Raw genomic sequence first — 26,566 nt, forward strand, 5'->3', positions numbered from 1 at the left:
CCCGGGAACACATATGTGATAGCCTTTACATTCACACTCTTGACAATGCAAACAGATTTTAATTTGCTGATGATCATTAAGAGTCATAATTAAAATAAAACAATGACTCCAAGCTATGTTCAAGAGACTAATTATCATTGTAAAGACATGTAAGAGGAGCCTGATGTGAGAATGTGTCATTTATTCCCCCCCCCCCCCCGCCAGAGACGGAGCTACTGTCAAGCTTGTTCTGGGTTCTCATTTCAGCTTCCCAGAAATTCTTTTTGACTAAAAGGGGCATCTTTTCAAGTGGCTAATGAGTGAAAAGGTGATTTCTATGAAAATTGCACCAGCAATGGGCTCAGGCCTCATTAGACGGGCTCATATCAGTGAGCCATGACACATCTCTCTTTCTTTCTTCAGACATTAATGTACTTTTGCTATCAAGTTAGAAAAATCCCCCTTAACTCAGTTCGAGGGGAGAAACACTATTCTTTCTCTTTTGCATGTGTATGTGTGTGGTGTACATGTGTATGTGAATGCTCACATGGGCGCATGCCTATGTGTGAGTGTACATGCATGTATCTTCATGTTCAGAGACTCAAATTGATTCCAGGTATCCTTCTTGATTTCTCTTACTTTATTTATTGGGGCAGGGTCTCTTGTCAAACCCAGGGCTTGCCAATATGGCTAGCTCTGGCTAGCTTGCCTCAGGACTCCAGGTGCTTGTGTCTCTACATACTGAGTGCTGAGATTATACACGGGTGCCACACCTACCTGCCCTGCCCAACTTTTAGGTGAGTTCTGCAGATCTGCCATTTGCTCTTCAAACATGTGTGGCCAGAACTTTATCCACTGTGTCAGACTCCCCAACCCAGAGGCCCTATTCTGCAGCCCACAAGGTATCATTTTGTAACAGGGTACAGAGCTCTGTAAGAACTTGCAGAATTTCCAGGAACCTTCTAAATCATCCTCCCCAAAGACACTGGCTGCTCTGTAGCCAGTGACACGAACCAGCTGACTAAGAAACAAGTCACCCAAGGATGTCATTGATGGATTAAGGCTTTGAGCCTCACAGGTAGAAATGGCTCCCTGGCACTGGGAGAGGAAGTATTTCCTTCAATTTGTCTGATGAAATGAAAGGATGCTACAGAGAACACACAATTCTAAGCACGGAGCATGGGAAGTGATACATTCTTATGAAACACTGCCAGCTAATGAGTTCTTGTCATTTGATTCTTAAGCATTTTAAAACGTAAACCTCTTACTCTCCTATAATTAATCCACTCACTAATTAGTCACAGCCAGGGTCTCACCCAGGAGACCTCCAACCCGTGATCCTCCTGGTGTAGCTACCTGAGTGCTACTAGGTTCTGCAGGCAGAGCTAGAAAATCTTATTTAAAAAAAAAAAAATACAAAATGAGCCAAGACATGAAAAATGATAGCAGCTTTATGGGAACAGCTTTATTCCCAGTGAGGATAATCTATCTTGTACAGCGTGGGCATGTTTTATGTATGCCCAGTTCATAGTAGATGAGTACCAGGGGAACTGAAGACAGACTCTCTGAGATCCCATCAGACCAGGGACCTATATTTTAAGAATCTGAGAGCTGAAGAAACTACCAGTTTATTTTTTATCTCCATGTAGAGTGAGAAGTCACTGGATTATCTGGACCAACATATACTCAAAGAAATTTTACTAGGAGGCATGAGGTTCTTTTCTGTTGACTGTGGGCATCTTTGGCTCACAGAAGTCCGTTTAACTATCTGTACAAATGCATTCTGGTCTTGGGATTTTTATTAGCATTGTGACTCATGGGGCAGAATGGTTCACATTTCAGTATTAATCAGCAAATCACTTGGTTCTCTGTTGTTGCTATTGTTTTTGCTTAACATCTTTTTAAAAAATAAAGTCTGTGTTTTCAATTTATTAGTATCTTTTGATTTTAGCTGTCTTTTTTTCTCTTACTCCAGTTGTGTTCTCCTAAATCATCAGCAGTGTAAGTGACAATAACTTCTGTGGTAGTTTGAATAAGAAATGTGGCCCCCGCCCCAGGCTCATGTATCTGAATCCTTGCTTCCCAGTTGGTGCTGTTGGGGAGGTAGTGTATTTTTAAGGATGTGAATGAAGCCTCGTTGAAGTAAGTGTGTCACGAGAAGGTAGATGTTAATAATGAGCTTCTCCTATCCATTCTCTGCTTCCCATCTGTAGAGAACAATATGACCTCTCAGCTTCCTGCCAGAACATCTGCCTGTTGGGGTACCTACTGCACCATGGCACCCTCCCTCTCTCTGGGATCCATAAGCCAAAATAAACCCTTTCTTCCAAAAAGTCTCCGTGTTCCTGGTGTTTTATCATGGCAACAATAGGTAACTGATACAAGTCTCTGAGACAAAAGCACTGGCCTTGGGTAGTGTGTTAGTTACTGTCTCATCTTTGTAACAAAGTAACCGACAAAAGCAACCTAAAGAAGGAAAGGTTTACTTTGGCTCACAGCATGGAAACCCACTCGGATGGAAAAGGCAAGGCAAAAGGAACATGTGGTAGCTGGTCACTCGGCACTCACAGTCAAGAAGCAGAGGCATGAAACCTCAAGCCTCGCCTGCTTGTCATTCATTTTATTTGATCTAAGACCCCAACCGCTGGAATGATACCCCTCCCCCAACTCATGTTGACTCAGTTTTCTCAGTTAAACTTCTCTGCAGACATTCTCACAGACATGTACAGAAGCGCATGTACTAGGTGATTCTAAACCCCACCAAGAAGACAACAAAGGCTGATCATTGTTGGTAGCATCAACGATGCTACAGCAGGGTTTCTGCAACAGCCGTTTCTGTGGTTATCAACATCACTTGTGGCTGCATGTCACTGTCTACCGGCTTCTCTTTACACAAGCTCACATGACCTGGGCTGCTTTTCTACCCCAGTGCTTACTGACCTGGTCACTTTACAGACTCAAATCATGTTGTTTGCCTTCCAGAGGTGCCTGTGTCTTTGATCCTAGGCCCTGAACCCTGATGCTTTTGCAGCAAGTGAATTAATTCCGACACCTATGTTGATGAGTTATTGAGTCTCTGAATACTATTTCTAAATAATAACTCTGGCTGCAAAGTTTGCAGCTGAAAGAAGAGACCATTTTTCTATTGCTGGCCATTTTGATGTCAAAGATGCAACTAGAACTGAATGGCAGTCTCTGTCCTATCCTCTATGATGACATGAATCAAACAGAATTAGCTTATCTTGGTGCATAGGGCTTTCCGAAGCTAATAGGAAACCCAGCTTCTAAGATCTCAAAATTCTTTACTGGCTACAGTTGTAGCGTGACAGTAGCAGGGGCTTACTATGTCCAGACTTGAGCCAACCTCTTGAACAGGACAGCCATTTGTAGTAGTTATTTGTGAGTCACTAACATTTTAAGTGTTACTGGTCAGACTGTCCATACCTAAAGTATTTAATGACTCCATGGAGTTAGTGACTAATCTAACATAACAGATGTTTCCACTGTTGCCTAAAGTTTTAGAAAGCAGACTTGGAAATCCTAATGATGTGTCTAAGTCTTATGTGATGATTTTCCATAGAGGGTTAAATGGTGTTACTACACTCATATACAATGCAGTGAGTAGTCTACTCTTGGAACTTTTTCATGGTGAGAAGCTAGGATCCCTGGGAAGGTGATGTGAAGGTTCTGGCTATAAGACTATATAGGTGACACAGCCTTTGGAGGAATTCCTGGAACCTTATAAAGAAGCTCAGCTCTCCCTAGGTGGCTGGAGAGGTGTATGTGAACATCTGGGAATCCACATGAAAGGAGAGTAAGAACTGGAGAAGGTTCATGTGTGCTGGAGGCCATAGCTCACAGCTGTTAGCTTCTATTTCAGGTGAGCGACGACCTACTAGCTCAAGATGGACAGTCCCTGAATCCTCTCAAAACTCCATGGAAGAACAAGAAGAGCCAGAATAGAGCTCAATGGTTCACCATGTGCACTACCTAGGGCACATGGAGGCCACTGAGCTGCCTCAGTAGAGCAAGCTAGGGGCCAGGTACTGCCACCACAGACACCCTGGCTGCCAGGTATTCCCCACCATGGTGGGTTGTCTCAAGCTATGAGCCAAAATAAATATTTTCATCAGTCTTTTGCCAAGAATTTCATCATAGCAATAAATGTGTGTGTATGTGTGTGTGTGTGTGTGTGTGTGTGTGTGATATACATATATGTGATATATATATATATATATATATATATATTTGGTATATATGATATATATCATATATTTATATATTATATCTGTCTGACAGTCTACTTAGGCAGCTGGACATCTCAGTCAGTGAAGCCAATAACCATGGTAGTATATGTTTTGAATTTATTTCTCTTGGTTCCCAGTTACGTGAATGGTTTCTGTACCTGCCCACGTGGTTACCTGTACCCCTTTATTATTCTCCCTTCACACTTCCCCAAGTCTGTGGTTCATGGGTCCTTCTGCTCTCATCTCTTATAACTTTCTAGTCTGAGATCTCTCTTATGACTATGGCTTCTGCTCCTTCTACTCACTACCATGGCACTATCTGACTCCTGTGACTATGGCTGACTGCACTCCCTGACTCACGGCTTGCACTATCTCCTAGTCATCCTCTGCTGCAGAATGAACAATGAGGCCATGAATCTGACTGTCTGAGAAGCTCTCTTAAAGCTCCCCAAGTGCCCTTAGGGAAACAGACAAGGAAAGAGCACAGCGCTCCAGCTGACGTCACCTGCCTGATTCCTTCCTAGGCAGGCAGGGAGCCATTGATTCTTTTCTTAATTTTATTAATTTTACATCCTGACCACAGTTTCCCCTTCTTCCTCTCCTCCCAGCTCCTCTCCCTCCATCTTCCCTCCCCACCCATCAATTCCTTCTCTGCTTCTCTTCAGAAGAGAGCTGTCTTGGTGGGCATCAACCAGCTAGGGCAGATCACAACATTTTAGTAAGATTAGGCACCTCCTCTCCTATTAAGACTGGACAAGGTAACCCAGTCAGGGGAAAGGGTCCCAAAAGCAGGCAACGGAGCCAGAGGCAGCTCCTGTTCCCACTGTTGAGAGCCCCTCAAGAAGATCAAACCACACAACTGTAACATGTGTAGTGGCTCTCTATCAGTCTCATTCAGTCCACAAGCCTCTCTGGGCCCAGGTCAGTTGATTCTGTGGTTTTTCTTGTGGTGTCATTGACCCCTCTGGCTCCTACAGTCCTTTCTCCCCATCTTCCACAGGATTCCCCAGGTTCTGCCCAATGTCTGCCTAGGGGTCTCCGCGTCTGTTTTCATCAGTTGCTGGGTGAAGCTCTCTGATGACAACTGGGCTAGACACCAATCTGACCTTCTAACAGCTCTGGTCTTAAGGACATTAATTCTTATTTCATTTTCTTATGAAGAAGGTACCTCTAGCTGTGCTCTCCCCATCCACATTCCTCCCCATCCTTTGACATCCCCGGGCACTCCTTTTTGAAAGGCACCTTACAAGAGACCCTGGTCTGTAGAGGAACACTTCCATACACTGTGGCTGTGTGTAGGTCAATTCCTTTCCTCACTGTATCTGCCAAGCCCTTTGTATGTCTACCTCCACCGCTGTAAGTTGGGTTAGGCAGGGAGCCTGGCCTATCTTACTAGTACTTCTGCTTCCTAGAATAACACCTGCAACATGACGATATGGTCAACCATTCCATGATGAGTACAGTGCACTCACTGGCGATTCATACTAAGAAATGACACTAACTCATTCTCTTCTGGCTCAGGCAGTGTTTTGGTTTCTTTTTTTTTTTTCTTCTGAGAGTATGGTGTTGCCTAAGAGGAGATACGTGTGTGTGTGTGTGTGTGTGTGTGTCTGTACTGGGTGGTTTTGTGTGTCAACTTGACACAAGCTGGAGTCATCACAGAGAAGGAGCCTCAGTTGAGGAAATGCCTCCATGAGATTCAGCTGTAAGGCATTTTCCCAACTAGTGATCAAGGAGGGGAGGGCCCAGCCCATTGTGGGTGGTACCATCCCTGGGCTGGTAGACCTGGGTTCTATAAGAAAGCAGGCTGAGCAAGCCAGGGGAAGCAAGCCAGTAAGCAACATTCCTCCATGGCCTCTACATCAGCTCCTGCTTCCTGACCTGCTTGAGTTCCAGTCCTGACTTCCTTTGGTGATGAACACTTCCAGCAACGTGGAAGTGTAAGCTGAATAAACCCTTTCCTCCCCAACTTGCTTCTTGGTCTTGATGTTTTGTGCAGAAATAGAAACCCTGACTAAGACTGTGTGTTTGTGTGTGTGTGTGTGTGTGTGTGTGTGTGTGTGTGTGTGTGTGTATTTGGGCATGCACACATGCAGGTGCATGCATAGGCCAGAAAAGGACATGGTTAGTCTTCACAGAAGGTGAAGTCAGGGTAAACCTGTGGTATTTCTCTTTTAGCTTGAGTCAAGGCAGCTATGCACATATGGGGGCTGGGAACAGTTCTCTAGAACAGGTTCTCTAGAACAGTGATATGGAGTCTTACTCATTCCCACTACCTCTCCCGCCCCAGCTTAAGGGATTTTCAATTACAAGATCTCCTTGTCCTCTTTATCTTTTAAACAGCCTCTCATGCATGCCAGTGGAATATCTCGTATCATTTTAATAGGTGGATTTTGTTTACAAGACCCCAGTGAACAAGCAGAAGCAGATTTATTGTAAGAAGTCCTGAGCTGCTGCACTTGGTTTTATGTTGTGATTCCTGAAAGTAAATACTCTATCTTCATTTTCACAGTTACTACAGATCTCAGCTCCCTGTAGATGCCATTTGTAAGCACGACATCAGAGTAACTAAAATGGGACAAACTGCAGTGCTTGGTAAAGGTTGTGAAAAACATTTCCCATAAGCTGAGGACTTTAAAAGACCATCCACCTGGGGTACCAGGTAAATAAGAGGATTTCAGAAGGCCATGGGCAATATTTGTCTCCTGTAATACAGAGAAGAGCTTTTACTATTTCCATTTTAAAATGATGATGACCTTTTAATTTAAATATCAGGCTGGAGGCAGGAGGTGGTAAGCATCCATTTTGAGAACTTTTTTTTTTTTTTTTTTTTTTTGCAAGTAATACACCTTCCGAAGCCCTGGTTCTCAATCTGTAGGTCACAACCCCCCTTTGGGTGTCACATACACATATCAGATATCCTGCATATCAAATATTTACATTATGATTCATAACAGTAAAAAATACAGCTACAAAGTATCAACCAAATAATTTTATGGTTGGAGGGTCACCACAACATGAAGAACTGCATTAAAGGGTCATAGCTTAGGAAGGTTGAGAACCACGGTTTCAAAGATTTTATTTATCACCTTAATAAGGACAACAAACAAACAAACCAAAAACCAGGAACCCCCCAAACTCTCAGCCTGATGTATTTTTTATTATTTGGTACAAAATGTTATCTTAAAATCTAGCACATTCTGGAAAGCCATGCTGCTCATAGGCAACCCATCAGTTCTATTCTTTCCTAGAAGCAAATTTATTCTCTTGACCTCCTTTTCCCTCCACATGGGATCCTCTGTCCCCAGGGATGACAGACCCTTTTGGCTGAGCTGTGGTAGCTTCATTTATGTCATTGTAGCCTGCAACAAGAAAGGGCAGGCCTGTCTGACAATGCAGGCTGAATGTCCCATCATTCAGGAGCAGAGAGCTGGGCTCTTCCCATCCCTTCTTCTCCTCTCCCTTTCTTTCTCTTTTTTCTTTCTCATCTCTTCTTCCTTCCTTTCTCTCTCCTTCCTTCTCACAAGAAACACATTCATGGGGGTTCTTGGTGAAGTCATTATGAGTGTGTGCTCAATGGGTGTGATGTGTGTGGGTTAGTCAGCTGTCCACTGCCACACAATACTAAGGAACTCCACTCTAAGAAGGAAAATGTTTGGCTCTCATTTTCAGAGGTTTCCTTCCACTGGTATGGTTCTGGGCCTATGGCAAGGAAACTCATTTTGGTGAAGGAAGCATGCCAGATTACAAAGCTGCTCGCCACAGGCTGGCCAGGGAGCAGACACAGACAGGAGAAAGTGGCCGGAATTACAAAATTCCCTTTAAAGAGGCAGATGTGGGGGGCCCATAATTCCATTGGTAGGAAGGCTAAGGCTGGAGGACTGTGAGTTCTGAATAAGCTGGAGTTCAGAGAGATTATGGTTCAAAATAAACAAACATCATAGACCCGTTAGCAGTACCCCTTCACTGCCCTACTTCCTCCCACTATACCCTATCTCCAAGGTTCTACCATCTCCCAATACACTGACATCTGGATTTAAGGCAACACACAGACTTGTGGAGAACATTTAAGACCACAAACATATCAGCTCTAGGCTTCAGCTGCCCAAGCTCTGGTTTGGAATGATAACTGGAACCAGGACTAATAGCTAATTGAGGGCCTTGCTTAGCATGTGAAATAGTCACTGTAATACTAATGGCCAGTGTGTGTGTATGTGTGTCCAGTCCTGCAGGACTCAGTTATGGGGGGGGCACCAGGGGGACCATGCCTGTGAAGAAATGGGCGAGAAAGAAAGAGCGAGACCAAGCAAAATGGTTGTCAAGGTCTGTTTAATGTTTCAAAGGCAGCGAGTTTTAAGCTGCAGAAAGAAAAAGTAGGGAGGGGGGTTGGGGAGGAGCGGAGTCTGGTAGGAGGCCGGGGCAACTGAACAATGTGTGGCTTTTCTCGGAAGGTCACAGGTATTTCTAGCTTATCTTGTCGTTCCAGACTTAGAGGGGGTTGCATTTTGGCCTTGAGGGCTAGTCTCTGACATGTGTGTGTCTGTGTGTTCATGTGTATGCAAGTGTATGTAAGTGTGGATGAACATGTGTGTATGTGTTCATGTGCATGCAGGTGTATGTGAATGTGGATGCACATACACATGTGTGTGTACCGTGTGTGCATGCAGGTGTAAATGTGAGTGTGGAGGCACATGTGTGTATGTACACATAGAGGGCACAGGATAACTTTGAGTGCCATCTTCATGCAATGTCTACCTTGTTTTAAACAAGGTCTCTCATTGGCCTAGAATTTACCAAGCAGGCTGAACTGGCCACCATGGAGCCCTAGGGAGCTGTTTGTCTCTGATGTCCCAGTGCTGGGACCCTAAGTGGCCCTAACCCTAACCCTATCATACCTTCCTTTTTTGTATGGGATCTGAAGATCAAAGTCAGGTCCTCATGCTTACAAGGCAAGCATGTTACTGAATTGACCATCTGCACGGTCTACAACTTCGTTTTTAAATAGTTTACCCCTGTGACGCTAACAATATCTGAAAGTCAAGAGCGGATGTCCATATATAGAAAATATAAGGCATGGATTAAACCACCAACCAATGAGCACACTTGGAGGGACCTATGGCTCCAGCCGCATATGTAGCAGAGGATGGCATTGTCTGGCATCAATAGAAAGAGAAGCCCTTGGTCCTGTGAAGGCTTGTTTCCCTAGTGTAGGGGAATGCCAGGGTGATGAGGCGGGAGCAGGAGTATCTTCATAGAAGAAGGGAGAGGGGAAAGAGGGTAAGGGAGAGGGGATAGGGGGATAACATTTGAACTGCAAATACATAAAATATCCAATAAAAACCACAAGTTTACCCATTTAAATAATTGGCAATAACATTTCATGAACCAAAGAGAAGGATTAAATAAAGAGGGCTAGTGTTCTCTGGGTTCCCGGGTGAACTGATACCATGTGACTACGCAGATGGAGCCTTGAGCTTATTTTTCTTGCTCTTTCAAGGGGCATCTATCAAACCATCAACTATGTGCCAGGCACTGTTGGCGGCACATGGGCTACATTTCTGGGGAAAAAAAGATGCCCTGTCCTGTCTAGAAGTACTTGGTGTCAATGAGTAGTGGCAGACAAGACAATGTTAACCAGATGAGCAAGCAATTTACAGAATCTGCCAGACAGTGGTGAGTGGAAAAAGAATGAAGACTGTTGAGTAAAGAAAGGGGCTGTGACCATGGGAAAATGGTGGGGTTGATCCCGACGTGAGTTTTAGTGAGAAGATGACACTGAGCCAAATCTTAAATGAGGAGCTAACATGGATATCTAAGGGAAGAAGGTTCTTGAAGAGGGGTTAGCTGATGGAACTTCAAAGACTACCAAGTATATTTAAGTGGGGTTCAAGGAAGGGACTTATGGGAAGTATTTAGGGAGAAAAATATTAGGGGTCAGAGGGCAAATTGGGTATGCTTCTAGGCTGTATACGAAATTAGAATTTCTCTCAGGAGATCAAGGAGTCACCACAGACAATGGGGAGTAAGTATTGTGTCTGACTTATAAAGATCACTGAGGGGGTCACAGAACAGAATACAGGTCTAATGAAAATGCACAGAATCAATTTAAAGAACAAAATATGTGTGAATTAGATTCCATGTAAGCGTGTCAGGTGTAAGAATGGGGTACCCATACCCACCCCCCTTTAGCCATCTTTTGGTACCATCTAGACCTCTTATAAAAATGCCACAAGTCCTCCAGGATCTCCTCATTCAAAATTACTCCCCTCACTTTATCTTCTTGCCCTGCTGCCTTCCTTCTGATTGCTTATTGTTCAGCATCCATGAACCAGAGAAGGTGAAGTTTTGCCTTATCCATCGGCACTGTAGCTCCACCCCTCGGACAGGTACTTACACCTAAATGCTCATCAGCCGAAGGAATGAATTGTAGGTTGACGTCAAGGTAATATATGACTGGACAGTAGAGAGTAGGACAGGGACAAAGTTTTTGTAAGGCAGGAGATAGGAGGAGGGTAGTAGAATCAAGATGGAGACGGAGCAGGATGATATAGGTCTAGATGGCCATAGGTAGATACATATATTTTTAAGTGTTTCTATAGGTCAATTTGTCTTATCTAGGTAGGCTGTTTATATCTTTGTCAACTGGTTATAAGCTTATTGCGTGGATGTATTGTGGATTGAGAATTTAACATATAAATCTGATTGATAAATTATTGGTTGTTCAGTCATGATTTTACTGGGCTGTGGGGAATGTGAACAAAGTTCCCAGCTGGGAGAGGGTTGTTAGTGGACTACGGGGTAGAGAAGCAGCTCAGGCAAGTGGATCCCGCTCAGTGGCCTGCAGCCTATGCACACTGAGTGAGAATAATTACCACAACAATGAATGATGAATGAATGAATGAGTCTAATTAGAACTATTTCAAACTTTAATTTGTTTAAATTTGATTCGCATTTAAAATAATACACTATTAAAATAGGGAATAAATAAAAAAATCTACCTATAAATTATTTTTCACTATTGGTTAGCTTAGCATGCTTACTAATTATTTCAATTATTTTTTATGTTAGTATTCAAAGTTATGGGGTTGATTATGTTGTTCCTTTCTTGCTGGTCTTCTTTCATCCAAATATTCCCACATTTGCTTCTATGTCACATGGGTTCCATAACCTCCCTTAACCCTCTGAGTCAGGGAAAAGTGGACAGAACTAGAAATCATGTTAACAAAACAGGTCAGATCTAAAAGGATAAATGCTGCAAATTATCTTTTATATGTGGAACATAGATTCAAATATAAACATATAGATACATATGCAAACATGTGTACACACATCATGAAACAAACTGACTAATGTGTAGGGTGTTGCTGGGATATGTTAATAGTCACAGTGCATTCTTCATAAAATAATTACAGCCAATAAAACAAAACAGAAAATTTGGAAAGCGTAAAGCAAAAGACCTCACAATCTTATAACCCCAATGCTATGTGAATTGCAGAATCTACATGTTCTCTTTTACATAGTTTGTTTCACAGATGGCCTTGTGCTAGCTAAAGTGCTTAGATTTTTAAACTCTGAGCTGAAGTTTGCTTGGAAGATGAATTATGTGATTGATTGGAAAAAATGAAACAGTATAAGCCATCGAATAACTGAACTCCATTTCCAACACATTTCATGAAGTGATTTCCAGATACATTTGAGAGTTCTATTTTAAAAAAATGAACATGGGGTGTGTGTGTTCACACATACATGTACACAGGCATGTATGAGCATACCTGTGCAAGTGCATATGGAGGTGAGAGGAGAGGGAGTCTCTCCCAGACCTTAGAGCTTGCATTCCATTTCTTCTTTGCCTAGGCTGGGTAGCCAGCAAGCTCACTAGTAAAAGAGTCACAACAATCAGCTCTGTGAGGGTAGAAAGGGCTTGAAACAATGTAAGATATGGTGAAGGGGAGGTGATAATGAGAACATGTTAACATTGTTTTTGTTTGTATATTTACCAAGGTTCTAATTTATATATTGTATGCAGTCAAATACCCCCAAATATTATCCACACTTAGAGATTAAAAGAATATAAATACATAGAAGGGGGGCTGGAGAAATGGCTCAGTGGTTAAGAGCACTGACTGCTCTTCTCTTCTAGAGGTCCTGCATTCGATTTCCCGAATCCACATGGTGGTTCACATCTGTAATGGCATCTGAGGCCCTCTTCTAGTGTGTCTAGAGACAACTACAGTGTACTCATATATATTAAATAAATAAATAGATAGATAGATAAATAAATAAATAAATCTTTAAAAAAAGACATAAAAGTTAGGGAACTTAACTAAAGCTATAAAGGGAGGTTGGATCCCAGGTATGCAACAGTACACCTAGCTGGAGTTATAACTGAATCCAGATAATGTAAACAGTAGGTTTACAGTCCTGTTAGCATGATGTGATACAATAAAGTCATAAATTATTAAGATACATGCTTTTATCAGCATAGGCCACAGCAAACACAAACCTACAGACTACTATGTGTTCAGTGGAGTTTCATCATCATCATCATCATCATCATTATTGTAATATTTAGATAAGGTTTTATATAGCTCAAGGTGAACTTTATGTTATATGGCAAAGCTGGTCTTAAAATCCTAATTGTCCTGATTCTATCTCCCAAGTGCTGAGAAAACTGGCATGCATCACCATGCCCAGCTGGAGTTTTTGCACATGCACATTCATGTGCATGCATGTTTCCAGGCATGTCTGCATAGAGACAGACTCTGTCCCTGTCAGCCTGTCTCACTCTGCCTGCCTGTCATTCTGTCAGTATGTCCCCGTCTTTCTCTCTCTGGCGTCACAGAGGTAATAACCACTTTGGAGAGTCTGTTCTCTATCTGACATTATCAGAAGCTTGAAGGTTCCGGCAGTAGCCTTCTGAAGCTCCCGCTGTCCTGGAGTTTATACCCAGTGAGGAAATTTGGCCAACAAGCAGAATGAGAAGACAACAGTAACTGCAAAGAGAAAGCAAAGTTCTTGTGCCCAGTGACAGAGAACAAGACTCAACCTTTCCACTAAGCTAGTTACTTACCGAGTGCATGTCATGTGCCTGAACCTTCCCATAGAGACACAGCTATGACCCTCATTCTTGACTCCTGGCCACTGATGTGACTCTGGCAGACCAAATGCCCACAGCCTTCTGATTCCTCCCATCCAAAGCACAATTTCTGCTTCAACTATCTGCAGCTCCTTTGAGGAAGTCTGAATGTCACAAAGGCAGGACCCTTAGCCCAGGGAGCTACAGTGGGAAGTATTCTCTGTTTCGGTACATTCCGGAGGTGTTTGCAGACAGAGAAGGGAAGGTTGCAGGGGAGAAAGGAGGAGAGGAAGCAGGAAGAACTGATTAACTGCATCGGAGCCATCTTGGGCTGCGGATTATCTAACATTACACCTGCAGTCAGGCATCTGCTGCCTGTCCCGGGGAGTGGATGTGGAGAGGAGCTTGTGTTGAATTGTGCTGATGACGGTTAATACCCTCAGCATTTGGGGACTGTACAGAAAGTGTCACTTTGGAGAAAACTGACAAAATGAAGGATCTCTACCCCTGGAGAGAAGATGTGTTCTGCTCTTCAGCCTCCTCCAGGTGGAAGTGGATAATGTATCTCACTTTAGGGACTCCAGGCCCCAGGAAGCTCGGGTACTTAGCCTAGTTTGAAAGAGTAAAGTGTCATAGCCCTCCGGTGTCTCTTGTCACCGGGGCAGGGGCTATGGTGTATGTGCCATCTTCTACTTGTATTTCAGACTGGCAATTTGTGCTATGATTAAACATTTCCGACATACTGCTGACAAGGCTCATAATGGTAACGGGTGAGCTGACAACCCATGGAGAGTGTGCTGGATAGTTTTGTGTCAACTTGGCACAAGCTGAAGTTTTCTGAGAAGAGGGAACCTTAATTGAGAAAACGCGCCCATAAGATCAGGCTGCAGACACGTCTGTAGGGTACTTTCTTATTAACGGTTGATGGGGAAAGTCCCAGTTCATTGTGGATGGGTTCATCTGTGTGCTGGTGGTCCTGGGTTCTATAAGAAAGCAGGCTGAGACTCTGGAAATCAGTCTGGCAGTTCCTCAGAAAAATGGACATAGTATTACCTGGAGACCCAGCTATTCCACTTCTGGGCATTTACCCCAGAGACACTCCAACATACAACAAAGATACATGCACCACAATGTTCATTGCAGCTCTATTTATAATAGCCAGAAGCTGGAAAGAACCCAGATGTCTTTCAGTAGATGAATGGATACAAAAATTGTGGCACATTTACACAATGGAGTACTACTCAGCCATCAGAAACAATGACTTAACCAAATTCTCAAGAAAATGGCTGCATCTAGAGAATATCATCCTGAGTGAGATAACCCAGTCACAAAAGAACAGACATAATATACAGTCACTGATAATGGGATACTAACCCCAGAAAGCTCTGAACACCCCAGAAACAACTCACAGACTATGTGAAGTTCAACAAAAAAAAAGAATATATTTTAATTAAAATAGAACTGTATCACATCCCCCTTTCCCCCCTATAGCCCCTCCTAGTTTCTCTCCTATCCCCTCAAATTAATAGCCTCTTTTCCTATATTATTGTTACATATATACATATGAGTATGTATATGTACCCACAAATACTTAATTACAACCTTAAAAATGTATTCATATACTTTTATGCAAAAATGCTGAAAATTTGTACATTTATCTTTGTTTTTTAAAATAAAAAAATGTTAAAAAAAACAAAAATTATTTGCAAAAGAAAAAAAAAAAAAGAAAGCAGGCTGAGCAAGCCAATAATCAGCACCCCTCCATGGCCTCTGCATGAGCTCCTGCCTCTGGGTTCCTGCACTGTTTGGGTTCCTACCGTGACTTCCTTTGATGATGAACAGCAGTGACATGGAGGTATAAGGCAAATAAACTGTTTCCTCCCCAAGTCACTTTGGTCATGCCATTAGATCATAACAATAGTAACCCTGACTAAGACTGGGAGTAAGGCCTTGTGCCTAATGAAGCAGAAAACAACTGAGTCAGAGAAGTCAAAGAGGCACGCTAGGACTCAGAAACACAAGCTGACTTTACATACTGGAACCCACAAGGCTTGGAGGAGACCCACAAAATCACAATAGCTGACTGCAGTACCCTTCTCACAGAGGCACTCTGGGGTGAACCCATGAAGTCAAATGTTTCATGATTAAGACAGCTGAACAAGAGCAGCAGCTGGCTGTGTCACACAGAACCCTGAGAGAGACAGTATCCTCATAGGAGGAGGACAAAAAGGGGAGGAGAAAGAAAAGCCAAAGAAAGAGAAGACAGAAAAGTGGGGGAAGAGTTTTATGGGAGCAGTCTCAATATCAAACATCAGAGCTAGTAGGGAACAGGGGCAACACTTGTTACTGTGTGACCATTCCTCTGCTTTGTTTGGTTATAATCTTTTCATTTTATATTTCTTCTTGTTGTGGAGAGAGACCTCAAGGTTCCAAGAGAGAGAGAAAAAAAAAATCTGCTATGAAAATCCTATAGGATTATGGCTTTTAAATATTTGCCTTGGGAACCTGCCCCCGAGCTCCCACAAACATGGAACATTACATTTGTCCCAGTGTCAAGGCCTACCTACTCGTGTGTGTGTGTGTGTGTGTGTGTGAGAGAGAGAGAGAGAGAGAGAGAGAGAGAGAGAGAGAGAGAGAGAGAGAGAGAGGAGAGAGAGACTTGGTTAGCACCATATTCTTTTTATCCAGTGTTGAAAGCAAAATACAAAACCAAAAACGAAGAGGTACACCTTGCTGGGTCCTGGGCCTGTGGACAGCAGTCAGCCTCTTACCTTTATCGTAGATCTCCTTCAAGACCCCTCGCTTGATCAGCTCCTCTCTGCTTTGCCTCATCGAGATCTTCCTTTCCAGAGCTGCAAGCAAGAGCCAGAGGCAAGTGTGAATGCCAACCGCCATCTTTCTCCTCCCTCTGAAAGAATCCTCATGTTAACACTCATGTTAACAGCTACTGAGATCTACCGAAAGAGCCTATGAGTCACGTTTTGCCAATGGTAAGCTAATGACACACCAGCTCATATTTGAACACTTTGAAAAGACATGTAGCCAGGTTATTTTTACATCTTCAAAATACTCTTTCAATTATCTCTCAGGCAGGTACGTTTATTGAATCTGACGTCTGACTTCTGACTCCGACTTAGGGAGGATGCCTCAGCATGAAGAAGCACAGCATTTTGTCAGCCATGTGGCTACCTAATAGAGGGACCAGGACTCTGAGCCAGCCTCTCCCCAAGCTCTAGGTCAGAGGTATGGCCATGAATAAGGCTGCTACCTGCAGACAGGCTGACAATATACTGATCTACCTCAGAGTTGATGGTGCACTCAGGGTCTCCTTGCTTGTCCAATGTAAAAAAAATATCAATAGAGGTACACATTTGGATATTTATCTCTTGAGAAGCACTCTGTGTTGGCATAGTCCCCAGGATCTCCAGGGGGACTAACCGAGGGATGGTGGATAACTTCCAGGGTATTTCTCTGGTTCCTCTCTCCATGTAGCTACATGTGGGCGAAGCCACACTAGGAAAGAACTTTTCCCAAGCCAGGTGCTCCGCCAGCTGAGCCAGATGTGTGGAGCTGGAGAGGGAGAGGGAGTGGGTGTAATGAGGACCAGTGAAGAGGAAATAGACACAAAGGGCCCATAGGAGGGATGCTGGGAGCCTGTGGAGGGAAGGAAGTCCCTTCGTCACCTGTGCTTCCCTTTGGTCTCTGGCAAAAGCAGGGGAGGGAGGGGGAGTTATTCCAGTGACTTGTGTTTGACATCTTTCAGGAGCATAGCTATCTATGGGTTTGGGGGCATGCTAGTGACAGGAGTCTGTGATGCAAAGCCACATGCAGGTTAGTTAGGCATATACACATAGACACTTCAGTAGCATTTAGAATTAGAACCGGTGGGCAAGAAGTGAAGCTGTGATGAAGGCCTATCTCCGGGGCACCAGTCAACTCTCATCGCCCCCTCTCCACCACACACACCGGCCAGTCTGATTCCACAAGTCTGCAGTAGGATCTGAGCATCTGCATTTTGATACAAGGCTTGCTGGGTCCTTGTCAGGCACAGCTAGGCTTACATTCTCTGATGTTGTATTTTGGTAGAACAGCTCTTTAGCATGTAGAGTAGTGCTCTGGTGGTTTTAATCTCCAACATTATATAACAAAACCTTAATGTAGATTCTACATAATATACACATATATTATATATGCACACACAATCTAAATGAGAAAACACTCTTCCTTCACCCACCACCCATTTCCAAGTGAAGGTGACACCCCGGAAAGAGTTGGATTATTTATTCTGTAGCTTTGTTCATCTGCTGGTTCAGAACTCTGTGCTCACAAGGACGATGCACTCAGCATTTGAGAAGGGTAGAAAGTTAATGTTATGAACTTGATCCTTGCTTGGGTTCTGGGATCACCCCTATTCTACAGAAGAGCGACAGACATGGAGAGGTGAACCAGAGATGTTCCCTGGTGTCTGAGGCCTGCCAACACACTGAACTGCTCAGAGACACACGTGTAAGCGTAGAGATCCCAATGTTTCTGTCTTCTCCCCAGGATATCACACTGTTGTGAAGATAATTATATAGTATATGGAAACAGTAAGTCTTTAACAAGGGAAGTCCGGTTTCTCTTTAGTATCTTGTGTGCTTCTGAGAGCGAGGGGTTGGGGGAGAGGGAGGGAGGAAGGGGTAGGGAATGCTTGGATAACCTCAGGCATTAGTTCCTGCCCTCTACCCTGGTAGAGGAAGGATCTCCCACTGTTTGCCTCTGTGTGCTACAGACTTACTGGCTCACGAGCTTCTATGGATTGATTCTCCTGTCCGTACATTATACATTATACAATATACATTACAGGTGTATACTGCTGCATCCAGCTTGATGTTGGTTCTGGGGAACCAGGTGAAAGTCCTTACATCCATGTGTCTAGTAGATTACCTACTAAGCCATCTCCATCACCCTGAGGCACGTGTACTTGGGGTTGAACAGTACAGGAAGTGACATCAGTACTTTAGTCTCAGATGACTCCTCCTTCTAAGGCACCATTTCCCTAAGATCTCTTTTTATAAACTATCCACAAAGCCTCTCCTCTCACCTCACTGTCAACCCTCCTTTCAAAAGGAGAGCTAGGCTTGAGCAAGGCCAAAGTCAGGCATACCATGGCTCCTGCGTGCAGTGAAGTGAGCTGTCTGGGACAGAAGGTCCTTTCCAGCCCCAAGACCTGGCCTATTACTGAACTGTGAAATGGGGCTATGGGGTCCATGAAGAGGAAAAGGAAAACATGGTTTCTCCTTCTTCAACCATGGCTTCTAGCCCAGCATTCTTTACCAGGTAATCTTGAGTTTGGATGGAGCAAAGACAAGAAAAGTAGAGGAGAGAAATGAAGAAAACTTAAAGACAAGGAGCCACTCCCTGGGGAGGAACCCTGTAAAATGCTCTATGCTTTCCCAAAGCACGGGGGGGGGGGGGTAAGGCTGGAGGGCAGCTGTCTACCTGGGATGGCTTTGTCTCTGGGAGGCCAGCAGAGGAACTGAGGAGAGCAGAGCCAGTAAAGCAAAAGAGAACAGAAATGTATATTGTCAGCTGGGTGGCAACATCCCACAAGCAGGTATTATTTTTATGCCGAGGAAAAAATAAACTCAGTAAGTCCTTACGTTAAAACAAGAGAACTTACTTTAAAATGTAGGACTCGTTCTTATGAGGGCACAGGGTAGAGTAAGTCTGAGGGAGCACACAGGGAAAGCTTTGGTGTAAATGTTCTAAAATTAGGTGGGGGAGGGGGAGCAGGAGAGACAGCTCAGAGCTTAAAAGTTCTTCCAGAGGCCTAGGTTTGGCTCCCAGCACTTACGTTGGGTGACACACAAGCTCCCATAACTTCAACTCCAAGGGACTTGAGGATCTGATACCACCTCCTCAGGGCTCCCATACATGTGGTAGGCTTGGCCCAGGGGCTACTTAAGCCCCGTAGTGGCTCCTTTCTCCATTTCTCCTGGATGGCACCATATGGTAGCTGTCTGTGAATCTGGAATCTCCAGGTCTCCAAGAAAAGTTTACCTAACATACTGAGCTATCAAGGGTAAAAGGCAGGAAGCTGTGTGTGATAAACACCTGTGTTGAAGCCTTGCCCCCCCCCCCCCCCGCTGCCTTTTGGGGGTGGGGCAGTATTGATTGTGGAACAACTTTTTTGGCCCTGCTGAGAGCATCTGAGTGGAGACCTGCTTAGATGTTTTTCTCCCCCAGGACAATCTACATCTGTTGAAGTCCCTGCTCAACTGTCTTTAAGTTACATTCTGAAAGAAATAGATATTTAAGGAGAACTACTGAGAAGTAAAGAACACGCTCTTTTACTTCTGCTCCCCCAAAATAGTCCACTTGCAATTAAAATCTGTAGCTTTGATCCTTTTGAATCTTCCAGGTCCAGGGAAGGGAAAACTCAAGCAAGAGATCTCTGAGTGACAGAAGAGTTTTTGTTTCTTGAGCAGCTTCCTGTCCAGCCTTAAGGATGATGGGCAAAGGTAATATGATCACAGTAGCCACAGCCTCGGAAGACCCCCAGACAAAACAACCAAGGAAGCACACCTGTAATCCCAGCCCTCAGGAAGCAGCAGCAGGAGTCTGAGGTCACCATAGACTACATGGTGACACTTGGTCTCAGAAGCTTAGAATTCGGCTCAGTGACATACTAATCAGTACAAAGCCTTGGGCTTAATCTCCAGCACAGCAATAATAATAATAATAATAATAATAATAATAATAATAATAATAATAATAATAATAATAATAAATAAAAATAAAAAAATAAAAAGGAAGAAATAGGAATGTGAACATGTGGGTATAGGGTTGGTTTTTAGATAGTACGATTTGATAAACACATTCAATAATCATTCATGTCTAAAGGCAATCTGTACAAACAGGAATAAATGATCTCTCACTAAATCAGATGCCCAAGAGTGGTCAGTATAAAGAGCTAAAGATTTCTGCCAAGAGTCCAAGTATTGCTAGGTAGAGAGTTTCAATTACTTGTTTATCCAAGGAAGGCCTTACTGAGTCATCCATTTAGCATGTAAAACAACACCTTTACCTGTCCACTTGGGTCAAGTGATCTCCAGAATGAATGTGCCTAATGTGGGACATGAGGGCATGCAATGGAACGTGTGTGTGTGTGTGTGGGGTGGAACTTAGTTGGAGGACTTGGTTGTTTGGGGATATACCTTTGAAGAGGACATTGGGATATCAACACCCCCTCTCTGTGTTTGTTTTCTAACCACTGGGATAAAAACAGCTTTGCGGTAGGACATATTGCCTGTGATAAAGGGATGCTCTGCCACAGCCCTGAATGGGCCAAGGAACCTGAATCTGGGAGTGAAAACAAACCTTGCCTGACTTCCAGTTGATTTTCTCATGTGTTTTGTCACAGTGACAGAGAGCTAAATGTATGTAGAAATCCCGTATAAGAAATGAGGGGTAAGAGTTGTTGTCATATAATAAGGTTGTGATTGCTGCTCTCTCTCAGTGTGGTCTTACAGCCCTTACCATGGTTTTATAATAGCAACGTTAGCAGAATTCCCAGTACATAGGCTCAGAGACATAACAGTCCACTGTGGTAGTTTGAACAAGAATGCTCTTCATAGGTTCACACATTTGAATTCTTAGTTGGCAGGGAGTGGAACTGTCTGAAAGGATTAGAAGGATTAGGAGGTGTGGCCTTGTTGGAGGAAGTGTTTCACTGGGGGTAGGCTTTGGGGATTCAAAAGCCCACAGTAGGCCCAGGATCTCTTTTTGCATGCTGCCTGCAGGTCAGGGTGTAAAGCTCTCAGCTCCTTCTCCAGTGTGATGTGTGCCACCACGCTCCCTGCCCTGCTGATACTGGATGAAGCCTCTGAAACTGTAAGCAAGCCTCCAAATAAATGCTTTCTCTCTGGAGTTTCTTCACAGGAGTAAAACAGTGACTAAGACACCCACCCTCTTTCTCTCTTCCTGTATCTTTCTAAAAATCACATGGTGTCATGACAGTTCTGTGACTCAGCCAGCTGCAGGGATTTCCCATCTGGCTTGAATGGTCCTCATGTACTGAGAAACTGTCTAGATTCTTGCCCTAAACACCAAACTAGCCTTAGCCTTTAGCAGGGATTCCTTAAGCCAGAGGCTGCAGACACACCCAGGCAGAACAATCCTCTCTTCTATCTTCCTCTGTGAAGAGACATTCACTTACTGTGGTTGTTCCTCTAATATACAGGCAGGATTGATTGACTAGGGTTCAATATTTCTTTCTTTAAACTCTGAACTAGATCCATGCCTGGATGGCCCATCTCTGGTGGGAATTTCCCTGCAGCTGTTATTAGGTGGGACCAGGCCAGAGATGTATAAAAAAAACTCATTGCCAAGGTGGTAACCCAACCACTGTGCTTGCCATATTTCTTTCTTTCTTTCTTTCTTTCTTTCTTTCTTTCTTTCTTTCTTTCTTTCTTTCTTTCTTTCTTTCTTTCTTCTTCTTCTTCTTCTTCTTCTTCTTCTTCTTCTTCTTCTTCTTCTTCTTCTTCTTCTTCTTCTTCTTCTTCTTCTCCTTTTCCTTCTCCTTCTCTTTCTCCTTCTTCTTATTCTCCTCCTCCTCCTTTCTCTTCTTCTTCTCCTCCTTATTCTTTTTATCTCCTCTTCATTCTCCTCAGCCTCCTCCCCTCTTTTTTCTTTATTTTTCTTTTCCTCCTATTCTTCCTTCTCCTCTTCTTCCTTCCCCTTCTCCTCCTCTTCTCTCCTTTTCCTCCTCTCCTTCTTCTTGCTATTATTTATAGGAAGTTGTCATCATAGCTTCTCGAGTCAATTCTTCATGGCCCACAAGGCCAGAGACTGGTTTTTTTTTCCTGTTCTTTGTGATGAGATTTAACTCATCTTCATCTACACAGTCCACAGTGTTTACCTTGCAGAGCACTGTTGCCCACAGATACTCAGCAAATGAATGCAAGCTTAGCATCAGTTACTCAAGAGATAAAAAAAAAAAATCAGAGAAATATGGTGCTTGTACTGAGCATGTACAGACCCTTTCTCTCTCCATTTTCTTATTCTTTGATAGTTTAACTCATGTGCATAATAAATTTCAGTCATACTTACTTCCCATCTCCCCCTATTCCCTCCCATTCCCTTGACCACTAAAACTCTTCTTTCCAGCAAGCCCCCACCCCTTCTTGTCAAGACATATCTTCTTTTCTGGCCTAGCCACCATTCACTAAACAACACCCTATAATCACTGTTACCCATAGCATTTCCATTGCAGTTGGTATTGTATGTCATCTAGCAGTAGGGTCAAAGGCACAGCAAGTGTGATGATTTTCATATGCTTGTCCCAGGGTGTGGCACTATTAGAAGGTGTGGCCTTGTTGGAGGAAGTGTGTCACTCTGGGGGTGGGCTTGGAGACACTTCTAGCTGCCTGAGGATGCTCAGTCTGTTCCTGGTTTCCTCAGGGTGAAGATGTAGGGCTCTCAGCTCCTCCTGCACCATGCCTGCCTGGATGCTGCTATGTTCTCACCTTGATGATAATGGACTGAACCTCTGAACCTATAAGCCAGCCCCAATTAAATGTTGTCATTTATAAGACTTGCCTTGGTCATGGTATCTGTTCACAGCAATAAAACCTGAACCAAGACAGCAAGAAACCTACATGTCCTGTGAAAGTATTCCACTGGATGTAAAAGACTAGATTTTGGCATCTTTGGGTCCTGGAACCATGCCCCAATGGTACTAAGAGATGACTGACCACACAGGAGTGGAGCAATGTCTTTCTTCATGTCTGAGCTGGAAGATCCTCAATGAAAGTGGCTGGGCACCTATCTCCATGTATTCCTGTGGTTGTGATAGGAGCCTGAGTTGGTGGAGCTCTTTGCTCCAGTGAGTGGTCTAGGCTGGATACTCACCAATGCATTCAGCACTGAGGCTTTCCCCAACAAATGAAAGTGTAGGCTTCTTTAACCTCAAGTAACCCAATACCACAGAGCATTTGTCCATTAACAATTCTGGTTGGCCATAACTGATGTTAGATGATGTCACTAGCAGGTCTGTTTTCCTTTTTTCTCTGGGAAAAGGGCCTCTCAGCCAGGACCTGTGCATGTGTATGTGGAGAGGGAGTAGACACTGATGTGTTTTATAAAACCAAGGCTATGTTTTTGTGGAGTGTGATATGGTGTGGTAGGAGGGGCTGGCTCAGTGGGCCCATGCTGAGGCACCCCCCTGAGGCACTAGCCATGCTATGGGTGTGGTATAGAATAGAGTTTATTTTGGGGGCATGGGAAGGGGAGTTGAGAAGAGAATAGAGGCAGAAAAAGAAGGGGGACAGAGGACACACACACAAACAGAGAGAGAGGGAGAGGAGAGAAGAGACTGACCAGGAATACATGGAGAGAGGGAAGGGGAAGGGAAGAGAGGGAGAAAAGTGCTAGGGAGTGAAAAGGGGCGAAGAGGCAGAGAGTCAGAGAGAGACAGAGAAGTCAACCTGTTCCTTTTATAGCAAGCCAGGCCTACCTGGCTGTTGCTAGGTAACTGCTGGGTGGAGCATAGATAGAAGGCTAACAGACATAGCAAAGTTGTAAGCTATGTGGTTGAGAATATGTTATTCATAGATTTTAAGTATATCCACAAGTGGAATGAACCAGCTGGGAAAGCATTTGGGAGCTAACGAGGCAAATACAGTTCTAGGAGATACTAGAGCTCATTGGGGGTTATTCTTAGCTTGCTACATATGAAGATGGCCCTTATATACGTAGGACAAATTTCTTACTTTTTAAGAGATGCATGCTGAAAAGTGTTTACACTTACATTTAAGTGAGGCAGAAGGGACTGGGGAGATGGTCTAGTGGGCATGTGTGCTTTCTGAGTGGGTGTGAGGACCTGGGCTCAGATTGTCAGCACCCATGTAAAAGAACACGAGCACCTGGGACCTCAGAGCTGGGAGGAATGGACGTAGGAGGGTTGCTGAGGCTTGCTGGAAGCCGGCTGAATCAGGTCAGTAAGGCACTGGGTCACAGGGAATAAGGCGGAGAGTGCCAAGGTAGAGCACTCCACATCTCCTCTGGCCTCCACATGCACTCAAGGGTACAAACGCCTGCACACACTTGTGTGCACACAATGCACACACACCACTTAAGAAAACAAGTATCATATGTCGCCAAAGTTTAGTAACTGTTAGAAGGTGGTTATAAAAGCCTCTCACATTTTCCTATGTTTGGCCATTTTCAAAATAAGCAGTATGCAGGAGAGTGGATCTTACAAGAAATATTGAGTGAAGGAAGCTAGATAAAGGATGTGTGACTCCATTTGTATGAAATTCAAAAAGCTGACAAAAGCTACAGATGGGATTCGGCCTCAGATCTAAGCTGGTAACTACCTAGCAAAGCAAGGAAATGCTTTCTGATACACGTAAGGACAGTGGCCACCACTCACGGGGAAAGGGACTGATATCAGGAAGATTCATCGAGGAGCTTCCAAGAGCTGGTAGTCGGATTTCACCTTAGTGACTTTGGATGCAGTTATACAATGTTTGATTTATAGCCTTCTCATGAATTACATTAGGGATGCCACACTCGGGTTTTTAATGTGTGTTTTATTTCCCCAACAAAAACATTCAAAGAATGTTCTTACCAACTCTTCTTCTCTTTGTAACTTTGCAATAGGGGAAATAAAAAGCTCAGTGGACACATGATGAAATCACAGTTGCCCAGCAAACTGACTCCTGTCTCTGGGAGAAGGGATGGTAGTAAAGGAATGCATAGAGAAAGCCACAGTGTTCCCTGTCTTGGTCCTTCCCTCAAGCAGGTCCAACAAGGTGCACAGAAGGGTCAGTCTTAATCCTTTTTTTAGCCTTTTCCAAGGCTGCATGTGTGGGTTAAGAATTTAAGCAGCGAGTTTCAGAATTTAAGTAATTTTAGAGAAAGAAAGACTGATTATTTGAAAAATAGACTGGCCTATTTTTGGAATCTACCATTAAAAGAAAAAATAAAAACCAACTGAGAGGAGATAGTTCCACAAGGAATGATCCAGTGAGGCCATGAGGGACGTTCACACCACAGTTCAGTTCTTCTACTTTCTGTCTTTGAGCTAATTGGCACAGGGAGCTAGCTCCTCATCAGATTCTAACAGGGTGGTCATGGCTGTCTCTTCTGAGATCAGTCAGATATCATCATCATCATCATCATCATCATCATCATCATCATCATCATCATCATCAGATCAACACCACCATCAGTCAATCAATCAATCAATCAATCAATCATCATTGTCATCATCATCATCAGTCAACCAATCATCATTATCATCATTATCAACACCACCATCAGTCAATCAATCAATCAATCAATTATCATCATCAATCATTGTCACAATCAATCATCAATATCACTATCAATTCTCTTTTTTCTCCTCCTCCTCCTCCTCTTTCACTGGCTGCCTAGGGGAGAAGCACAGTACAGCATGATGTTTCTCTTTGTATCCTTCCTTCCTCCCTCCCTCCCTCCCTCCCTCCCTCCCTCCCTTCCTTCCTTCCTTCTCACCTAGTCCATGCAGGACTGCATTATTGGAAAAAAACAGCAGCTCTTCCTCCAGCAAATATTAGCTCTTTAGGAAGGGATGGAGACTCATGCCCATCTACCCCTGTCCATGATGGAAAAGTGGAGGAGGGTCCAATCTCATGCAAGCATCCACTGCTCCTGCACATAGGATATGAACCCAGGTCCTTGGGAAGAGCAGCCCATGCTCTCAACTTAGTGTCCTATCACATTAGCACCCAAGAATGGAAATCTGACCTTTTGCCCAGAACAGCTGAACACCCTGACTGTTGCATAAAGGATAACAGGGCTCTAGTCCATAGTTTCTTGCGGAGCCACTTCACAGAAACAAGCTCTCTGGCTTTGCTGTTTGCCTTTTTAGAGTCTCTTGTTTGGATCCATTCTTCTGCAATGAGGTCTGGAATACAAGGTTGGCAAAGGAGGGGTGCTTTTCAATTTTTTATTTCTCTGACTCTTTAAAGACAGAAAAGGATAGCAGTGTCTGTTTGCTTTCAGCAATTTTTTGATGCTGGGGATGAAACCGAAGGCTCTGTGCAGACTCAGCATGGGCCCTACTGCTGAGCTACCCCTTCAAGCTGACCAGAACCAAAGGCAGCTAATAATTGTGAATCACAGATTTTAGTTTCAGAATCACAACTATACATGGCTACGCTATATTTCTATTCAGACAGATATTTTGCCCAAAGAGAATGTTTCTATGACTTTCTAGGCCTTTTCCCACAATGAC

At 43.7% G+C, this 26,566-nt stretch overlaps 1 protein-coding gene across 3 annotated transcripts in view; it reads right to left on the reverse strand.

Moving 5' to 3' along the window:
* PHACTR1 (phosphatase and actin regulator 1) overlaps positions 1-26,566 on the reverse strand; it is a gene marked incomplete at its 5' end in the record, with an annotated part of 446,140 nt that overhangs the window by 93,806 nt on the left and 325,768 nt on the right. For all 3 annotated transcript variants that reach the window (XM_080914800.1, XM_080914801.1, XM_080914802.1), the window contains one exon: positions 16,074-16,154. In XM_080914800.1, coding sequence (XP_080770926.1) covers positions 16,074-16,154 — 81 coding nt within the window. The remainder of the gene's footprint in view (positions 1-16,073; positions 16,155-26,566) is intronic.

The sequence above is a fragment of the Micromys minutus genome (genome assembly GCF_963924665.1).
Source record: "Micromys minutus genome assembly, chromosome: 1".
NCBI classification, from domain to species: domain Eukaryota; kingdom Metazoa; phylum Chordata; class Mammalia; order Rodentia; family Muridae; genus Micromys; species Micromys minutus.